General features: G+C 41.2%; 1 protein-coding gene across 5 annotated transcripts; it reads right to left on the bottom strand.

Annotated features, from left to right (window-relative positions):
* Positions 1-219: 219 nt before the first annotated feature.
* Positions 220-1295, bottom strand: tnnt2c (troponin T2c, cardiac). Of its 5 annotated transcripts, none has more exons than XM_075472483.1 (2): positions 1195-1295; positions 220-1125 (listed from the first exon to the last, which is right to left on the bottom strand). In XM_075472483.1, exons 1-2 carry the CDS (start codon positions 1244-1246, stop codon positions 440-442), a joined length of 738 nt encoding a protein of 245 aa, XP_075328598.1. In that variant the 5' UTR covers positions 1247-1295; the 3' UTR covers positions 220-439. The 5 variants fall into 5 exon arrangements, with proteins under 5 accessions (XP_075328598.1, XP_075328596.1, XP_075328597.1 ...); XM_075472481.1 differs by having other exon boundaries at positions 220-1144; positions 1199-1295; XM_075472482.1 differs by having other exon boundaries at positions 220-1135; positions 1199-1295.
* Positions 1296-9925: the final 8630 nt, after the last annotated feature.

Genomic DNA, 9925 nt, shown 5'->3' with positions numbered 1-9925 from the left:
TTTCTGATTCTGAGGCGGCAGAAGAGCACTAAATATAACAACATGGGTCTACAAAGACACTTTGAAGAAGAGACACGAGTACGCAAGTTTTGATTTATTGGAAACAAACAGAAGCTCATAAAACTCCAAATATCTTTGGAAAAGAGTTTGTGACAATGTGAAAGGGTTCCTGAACAATGAACCAGTGTAAAATATCCAGTGGGAAGAAGCAAAATGAAACACAAAACATTATCTTGTGGAAAAGGTAACAGGAAAATTCAAATCTAAATAAACAATTGCTTGATATGATTCATAGTAACTGATAGGTCCGCTGAGCCCTCAAAAAGGAGCTACCTCTAAATCTGCACACAGTCCCTGGAAAAGCTTTTATGAGACATGTTGGAAATACTAAACAGTCCAAAAGGACTTGCTTGGCTGTCCAGTTCTTGGACTCTGGCCCTCACTTCCAGGAGCCAGACTTGCCCTTGGCCCCGCGGGAGGTCTTGGATGTCTTGGAGCCCCTCTGGTGGTCACTGACTCGGTTTCGGAGCACATAGATGTCGTACCTCTGCCTCTTGAGCTTTTCCCCCAGCTCAAACTTCTCAGCGTGCAGCTGAAGGAGCCACTGCCAGAGTTCCTGCGCCTTCTCCGCCAGCTTCTCCTGGTTCAGGTGGTCGATGTTGAGCGGCTTCCTGCGCTCCATCAGGGCCTTCTTCTTCTCCTCACGAGCCGTCAGCTTCTTGCCCTTCTTCTGGTCCACTTTCTGCAGGTAGCCACCGAATGACTTGTTGGAGAATACCATCTTCTTCTTGGCCTCCTCCTCGGCGCGCAGTTTGGCCGCCTCTTCCTCGCGCCTCGACCTCTCCTCGGCCAGTCGTGTTTGGCGCTCACGTTCCTGCTCTGTACGAACACGCTGCTGATCAGCCCTGTCAGAGCGGCGGCGTTCGATGCGGCTGCGGAGAGAAAGCAGTTCTTCCTCCTCCTTCTGACGGTTAGAAAAATGCAGCTCAATGAGGCCCTGGAGGTCATTGAAATCCTTTTCTAGCCTCTTGCGGTGGAGGTCATCGAAATCGACCTTCTCACCATCGGGTAGCTTTGGAGGAGCCATGTTTGGCACATATGTTGTCTTATGCCGTGGTTTGGTACCTTCTTCGTGCTCATTCTCCTCCTCTTTCTTTTCTTCCTTCCCGTCTTCCTCTTCAGTGTCCTCCTCACTCACCTCCTCTTCCTGCTCATACTCCTCAACAATTTCTTCAGTGTCCCACATGGTAAGGTTTCCCAGGGAGGAGAGATCAGACCAGCTGGCTTCTCACACACAAGAGATGACTGAAGTCTTGGATGTGTAGGACGGGGGTTTTAAGGGTTCGCCTCCATCATGTGACCACACTGTGACAGTCTCCAGGGTGTGGGTCAGCGGCAGGGCAGATTTTGAGACAGATGGAATGGTCTATTTTCTCCTTCACCAAGTTTTGTCAGCTACGACACGCCCACTTTATCCTCTTAAGACCCCCCCCCCGCCGACTCTGACCCTGAGGGACTCCTCATTCCTTTGTAAGGACAAAATGAGAGACTATTTCAGCAACACAACAGATGCACAAACATACTTGTGCTATCCAGTCTCACAACTTAACTCCCAGCATATTCTACAACAAATGTCATCCGTACGTTGAAGGACCTACAAAGATGCTGGTGCTGCTGAAAGGAGTAAAAAATGCACCAAACTCTATCAAAATATAATTGTCTTTGGCACTTTTTGGAGATACAACTAAAGAAATGGGAGCAAATTGTGTGTTTTTGATAACAAGCTGCTGAAGCGAGAGCTTAAAATTGGGTCTTTGCAAACTTGTCTGTTATGTCCCGACGCAACCTTGAGTTCGATCCCCTTTTTATGCTTGGATAATTCATTGGCCATTGATAAGTGGCTTCACAAACAAAATACCTTGTCCCTCTGCAAATGGTCAGGTACAAAGATGAATGAATGAATAGCATTTGAGACTGAAAAGGAATTCAAAATGCAGCCAAAGTCCAAAGGAAAAGAAAGCCTTTAGAAAGCCTGTAGAACTATAGCTCAAGACCACATTAAATGCTTAAAGTCTGGCTCTTTGTCTGGAATCATTTTAGGTTTGTCCACCCACATTTTTCGATTTTTTTTTTTTTTTATTTTTTTTTTATTTTTATTTTTTTATATTTTTTTTTGGATCAGTTTTATAGCTCAGTGTTATAGCTTTATAGCAGTTTTATATATATATATATATATATATATATACACATATGTGTACAGAACCAGTTCATTCTTAAACAAATAGCAACATTTAAAGAAACGTAGCTGCCTCAGAAAAAACAATTACGCACAGGATGAGCCTTAACGCTCAGCCTTTTCTCCTCTTTGGAATGTAATTAAAACATTTTTACCGTTGGAGACTTTCTGCTTTCAGTGCATGGTGGATTAAAACCTAATTGCCCCCCTGTACCAGCATTTGCAGATGTCAAGACTCAAAAATGCATGTTCCCAAGTCTCGAGTAATCAGTGGAAAAGTTGAGATGCAAATTTCAGGGGATGACATAACTGACAGCAAGCGACAGGTGCTCTGCTGTGTCTGGGAATCCAAATTAAAATGATGTATGAGCCTCCTTGGGATGAAGCCCCGAATGTCATCCTGCTGTAAATGCACATAGTAGCTGGCACATTGATATCTCCAGGGGCTCAAGTTTTCAGCGTTATGATTAACCTTCCTGGGCTTTGACTCGGTGAAGATAGAGTCATAGTGGCTGGAGAGGATCACAAAGGACATGCCTCATCCCAAAGTGGACTTCCCTCTGCTAAAACATGCCTGTGAGCAACATGAGGGCAGCAGGTGGTTCTAGTATAATCAAGGCACTCTTGGTTGCTGCTGCAAAGGACAACTGTGTCTTTCATCACAGACAAGCAGCAAAGAGTTATATATAGCTGAGTCCTTTTTCTGTTTAGTGCAGTTATGCTCCTGTGTGGTTCAACTAAGTTCTGCTGGTTTATGGCCAAGAAGGTCAAAACTGTAGTTTTACAACATAAATAATGAACCATCCTAGAAACTACAGCAGACTTACAAGAAATGCCTGTCTGGTTTGAGGAGTGCAATTGCACTTTAGCAGCAGCTCTGGACTCACAGTGTCCTCATGTGGTCAAAGTGGGCACTGTAGGTAAATATCCAAGACTACATGGATTCTTAACCTTTGCGTTAAGAGTATCAGTGCCCAGCCCATGTAGAACACAGAGTAGACTTCAACAAATACATCTGAGAGAATTCAGAGAATAATGTTAGGTGTGCTTAATAACATCCTTAGGTAATCATAAATTAGTGAATAAATGTAGGCCTCCAGCTATTTCTCAAATTTAGTCTCATAGAGGTGGACATTGAGCTTGAAAATCCCAAGCACTTAAAAAGGAAATGTTTGTTATATAAGAAAATACTTTGCATGCCCTCATCTTTATGGTTAATCAAGGTGAACACACTGCATTATTACAGTTGTTTCTAGCCTTGTTGCCCACTCAAAGCATTTTTACACTACAAACCACACTCACACACATTCATACAGCCCTTTTTTTGTCTATACAGTTTTTTTGTCGGCTCATGTCGGAGACCCCAAACAGAAGGTTTACATTTCCTATATAATGTAGGGTGCAAAATGCAGGGTCGGACAGAAATGTACCTTTCGGCCTATTGCGTAAAAGTCAGAGAAAGTTACCCAATCAAAATTATTTTCACCAGCCATTAAGCTGCATCGTGCATTATTGGATGATATTTACCAAAACCCCAGTTTCTAGTATGCAATCCTGTACTTATATTTTCAACTTCCTCATTAACTATTTCAATTAAAACAGCTATCATTTAGACTGTTGCCCATTTAGCTTATATTCATTGTATCCTAACCTAGTTAACATGTGATCATTCTGGACTCTGTGTGAGTACAAAGTCATTAATTATCATGGGGATAAGAAAATTCCTATGCAAGTTTTTATCCTATAAAGGGGACAAGGGGTATACTTGCCCCAAATTGTGCATATTGCATAACAGAGATGGCAGCAGACCGCTACCGAGGGACACACAGTTGCAAGTGGGAAATGGTTTAAATCTTGATCATTCATGGGAGGGACGTTTATTTCTCGTCACGATTAGAGGAGTCTTTGGATAACATATCTATAGGAAAGATACAGGAGTACAAAGAGAAAGTGGACCCCTGGTCTTATTCCATACAATGTATATAGTTGTATATTTATCGAAAAACACAAACGTCCAAACGTTCTAAATTGTTTAACAATGATCACAGAGACACACGCAAAGCAACAAAATGAACGTAAACGACCTAAAAAAGACACTCCAAGAGATCCAAATGAGACACTTAATTACCCAAATGGGACAACGGCAATGACATATACACACAAAACAGCTACAAAGAAAGACTCAGTGACCAAATTCAGACACAAAATGAGGCACAAAACTACTACAAGACGCTTTGCCAAAACAATAAAAACAACACATAACTGCCACAAATTCACGCAAAAGCTAGTTTGCGTCAGCTGATATTTGAACTGAAACACTGCCAAACGAGCCGGAAAAAGAATATCTATACGCGGTGATTTAACCTCACAATTTGGCTTTGAGTTTCTTATGCAACCTGAAAAGGCTGGTGTCTTTCATCGGGGCGGGTCGGTAGGCTGAAATGGAAGGCAAACACCGCCTTCCCATGGGCGCCGCATTGGTCGCTACTTCAGACGTCAAAGGCGTCGCCATATTGGGCAGGGCAACTGGTTGTATTTCACAGGGAAAACAAACCTTTGTCTGTAACACGGCATCTTGAGGCTGCACAAACGTTTTTGCAATCCAACCCCGAGCATTTGAAATTATTTTGCATAGGTAAGAATGGACAATTGTTTTCAGTTGCATTTCGCTGGTGTCTCATGATATTACTTTGTTGGACCACCAGATTTAGGCTGGTAAAAGCTAGCTAACGATATCTAGCTACGTTTGACGTTTCTCTCTAAATGCGATTTTTTTTTACATGCTACTTTTTTCTGCTTGGAATCTGACTGCATTTAGCTAATGAGTTGACGGTTGTCACAATCCGAAGGTTTGTCAAAATTAAGACATCAGCTTGGCATGAGAAATGTTAGCCGAGGAGGGAGGGGTCATCAAGTTGTATTTGCATTGTGATGATGCAGCCATTTAAAGGTCTACCTCTCATATCCCCTGTGCTCTCATAGAGTAAAGATATATTAATAAAGCCTCATTTCCAAAAAACGTTGATCTTATTCACACACGTTTCTGTTTCTTTTGTTAGATGACAAAATATATCAGAAATTGTCACTGAAAGTTGTCCTGTTACGATTACGTCCAAACTCGCTGTCAATATCGAAGCACTTGGGACCGTCGCTCTGTTTTGATCAAATCCATATAACATAACCGCATAATTATCGGACAAAATCGCCTTTCAAGTAAGTTAAGGACAACGCCTGCGTACTGTAGTTCGGCTATATGTACATATACAAATATGTCCCAGAAAAAAAATTACAAGCAACACGGTGTCGCCAACGTTTTGTCACACAGAGCGGAGACCGTGGTCACCACCACAACAATCACACGGCGCATGCGCAAGTTGCCCGTATTTGCTACCAACTTTGACGGAGCCGAAGAGAGGTTTTACATCTAATGAGTGTATCGTAAGGCTGTAACGATTTTAAGTTTTTATTTTTTATTCATTTTTGTTGTTGTTATTATTCAGCAACACAACCAGAACGATACAAACTTTAAGGAAGGGTGGAAAGAGGCTGTTTGTGTACTGTTCTCATCACTCCTGGGAGACTGCTCTACATATAATGTGAGTATTCTTCTAGTCCCCACCCAAATTAATTTCTCATTTACACAATATATCCGCTTTATGAGTCATCCACCATATTATGATGGTATTATAGTGCTATTGACTCTGTACAAAGTAATTACTGTTTGTAAATTCTGATCTCTTCAGTCTTCATCACTATAAAACTATTTTAAATTTGGTTGTTACTACTGTCCAGTAATGTTCTTACAACCAATAAATGCCTGATCCCTGTTCTTTTACATTTATTCTGTCATGCTTTCCAGAATGTCTTCAGCCCTCCTCCTTCATACCCCCACTTCATCCTGGTTGAACTGGGAGCCTCAGGAGAAATCTTTATCACTCGTCACTCTGCTCCTCCACTGAAACCAGCACCAAGACCAACATTTTTTGGTGGACATTGGCTGATTTTTCACTCATTTTAAGTCCCTGTATTTCAACATTTTCAGAGGAATGTGTTGTTTTTGTGTTCTATGCCACTTAACACTGACTCATGAATCATTCAAGCATGAAAAAGGCACCTAACTCAAGGGATGAACCAGTGTTGTGTCTACACTTAAGAAAAAACCTAGCAGAGAAATAATATAAAATTGTATCTTTAGGCACTTTGTTATTTACAGCCTGTCACAAAAAAACCCACATCATTTTTTCCCATTTCTTTCGTGGCATCTACGAAAATGCCAAAGATAAAGCAGTTTGACAGGTATAAAATAGTATTTTTGCACCAAGAAGGTTTTTCCCAAAGAGATATCAGCCGGAAACTTGGCATCTCTCGGCACGGTGTGCAATATGTCCTTAAAAAGTTTGAGAAAACTGGAAAAGTGAAGGACAAAAAAAGAAGTGGCAGGCCTAAAAAACTTTCTGTGGCAGATGAACAGTATCTGAAAGTATTGTCCTTAAGAAATAGGAAAAAATCCAGCAAAGACCTGACACAGGACCTGAAAGATGCGTCTGGACCCTCAGTAGATCCATCCACTGTTCGGCGAAGCCTTATCAGAAATGGTCTCCACGGAAGGGGGGGTGGCAAGAAGCCACTGGGAAAAGGAAACAGGGAGAAAAGGCTGAGGTATGCTAAGTTACACAAGAATTGGACTGAAAATCAGTGGCAACAGGTCCTATGGAGTGATAAATCCAAATTTGAGATTTTTGGTTCAAAACGTCGTCAAAATGCACAAAGGAGGTCAGGAGAGAAATACAACAGTGAGTCTCTACAGCCGCCTGTAAAACAGAGTGGAGGCTCTGTCACGGTTTGGGGCTGCATTTCAGCCAGTGGTGTTGGGGACCTGGTCAAAATTGATGGAACTATGAATGCAGAAAAGTACCATCAGATTTTGATCAATCATGGAATACCGTCTGGACAGCGTCTGATTGGCAACGGCTTCTTTTTGCAGCATGAAAATGACCCCAAACACACTGACGATGCAGTAAAAGCATACCTGGATGAAAAAACACAAGATGGAACCTTATCAATCGTTGATTGGCCTCCCCAGAGCCCGGACCTCAACATTATCGAAGCAGTGTGGGATCATCTTGACAAAGAACGATACAAAAGACAGCCAAAATCCAAAGAAGAGCTTTGGGATGTCCTTCAAGAAGCCTGGAGAACTATTCCTGAAGACTACTTAAAGAAATTACAAGAAAGCTTGCCTAAGAGGGTTCAGGCTGTGTTGAAGAATAAAGGTGGTCAAACCAAATACTGATTTCCAAGCTCATTAGAATTGTACAAACTCTAATTTTGCCTTATATACTGTATGTACATGTATGTTTGCACATATTTCAATAAATCACTGAATCAATTTCCTGTTTTCTCGGCAGTCTATATAAAAGATGGATCAAGACTTTTGTGAAGTATTTTACATTATATTTATTCTTGCAAAGATCTTCTCATTCAAATATATTCTATTAATTCGGGGTCATTTCCATATGACTCTTTTCTACACGAAAAGCTGGGCCTATAGGCTACTCAGGTTATGTCGCATAGAAGTATTGAATGCAGGGAGCAAGAAACTCGATTTTACCTTGCCTTCTTTTACTTGATGGTTTTCTGTGTGAAATCATAGTACTTACATTTGTTTCAATAAATCACTTATATTTATAAGTGTATGAGCTGCACAATCAAAGTTAAGAGGATGTAGATTAAAGTTGAAACCAAGTAAACAACCAAGTGCGAATAATTCTCCACAACGGAGGTATTCTATTGACCCAGTATTGAGGCCCAATTCCTTCCTCGAGCTTCTATATGGTTTATTTCTTAACTATCGAAGTTATCAGTCACTTGAGACCTTAGATGTTTTCTTAACCCCTGAACCAACCTATAAAAACAAACCGGCTGTGAAATATTAACCCAGCAGTGCTTTTAAACCTGTTAAATCGCTGTTTGCGAGCCAATCTAGCCCGTCCAACATGGTGGATACGTTTACGCATCGTGCCGCCTTCCGCCTCCTGCAGCCGGCTGCGGGCGGTCACATGCCTCTCACGTGCTCCGCTCTCTGACTCCGCCCAGCAGCCTCTGTCATGTTATGAAAGTAGCGCAGAGGGTGTGACAACGGAGTCCTTCAGAAGCGAGCTCTCAAACTGGTAAAATAATCCGCTTTATTGTTCGTTTTATATAAACAATTTTCCGCATGTTTTCTAGCTGTCACCAATACGCTTCTATATATCTGTACTGTCGCTCTGCTGCTTTAATCTGTCATAGTCCTTGCTATGTAAGAGATACATAACATGCTCATGTAACATCACATGTGCCAGCCAGCTGGCAGGACAGTGTGTTCATCCTAATTTGTTCAACCCATTTTAACTGAAACATTTCTCTCAATTCTCATAAATGCAATTAAAACACTGTGGGATTGACTGATGTGCTGTTATGACATTCATTGGAAGTAAAATACATATTTTGCTTTGATTTTAGAGCCGATTTAAGGTCGATAAGTGGTTCTGAACTTTTGAGAAAAAGTGATTCCCTAACTGAGAAAAGATGCTCTCCCACAGGTCACAAGATGAAGCTGAAGGGGTAGAAAATATGACAAACATATTTGGAATAGTTTTCCGCACTCTGATCTTCTCTGTGGCTCTTGTCATCCACGAGTTTCTGCTATTTAGAAAATGAAAAAGACCAAAATAAACTCACTTCTCAAATGGAGATATTTGCTGATTTTCAGGCTAATCCATTTAGATATTATCTTTTTTATCGTTTGATTATTAGATTTGGTGGTTTTATTTGCTAGTTTATTTATAACTAGCAAATAAATAAATTGAATAATTTATAACAGATCACAAGTACCTTACAGTCATGTGGAAAATGCAGAATCAACCCTTACTGCATCCACAAGAATTAAGAGGGTAAGTAGCAGCAAGGCGCTGCTAATCAAATGCACTCAGCAGGTGTGAGCCCCTCTATAAAAGCAGAGGTTTTTGGCAGTTTGCTGGTCTGGAGCATCCAGGTGTGTGTTAACACAGTGCCAAGGAGGAAAGACATCAGCAGTGATCTTAGAGAAGTACTTGTTGCTGCACATCTATCTGGGAAGGGTTAAAAGGTAATTTCCAAACTATTTGGAGTCGATCATTCTACAGAGAGAGAGATTATTCACTAATGGAAAACAATTGAGACAGCTGCCAATCTTCCCAGGAGTGGAACGTCTCTTCACCTTTTTGGGCTTGTTCTGCAGCCACAGGACCTGGGCACCTTTCAATCATAGAGTCAAATATGAGGCTGTTGTTCTGACAGCTAAAGCTTGGCTGGAACGGGGTCAGAAAACAGGACAGTATTCACCTCATTTTAATTTTAAGACCTGGTAAAGGCCAGATGATTATTATTATTTTTTTATTCATGTCCTGGTGTGTAAAAGCTGAGAACTGAAATGTGTATTATTTTCTTTTTCAAATGACAAAAGTTGGTCTCATTTACATGGGTGTTTTAACAATGTACATTTCTAGCATTAATTTAAGACCATTTCCCACATAATGGCTAAACTAATCTCATTGATATTCTTCTTTCTGCACACAGATCCACTACCATGCTTCGTGTCACCACTGCCTCTCTGTGCACCTCCTGCCAGAGGATGAGGCTAATCCTGCCTTCCTCTGCGTCGGCCTCCAC

Source organism: Odontesthes bonariensis, chromosome 8 (genome assembly GCF_027942865.1).
Source record: "Odontesthes bonariensis isolate fOdoBon6 chromosome 8, fOdoBon6.hap1, whole genome shotgun sequence".
NCBI classification, from domain to species: Eukaryota; Metazoa; Chordata; class Actinopteri; order Atheriniformes; family Atherinopsidae; genus Odontesthes; species Odontesthes bonariensis.
This window is presented reverse-complemented; position numbering and strand designations above follow the sequence as displayed.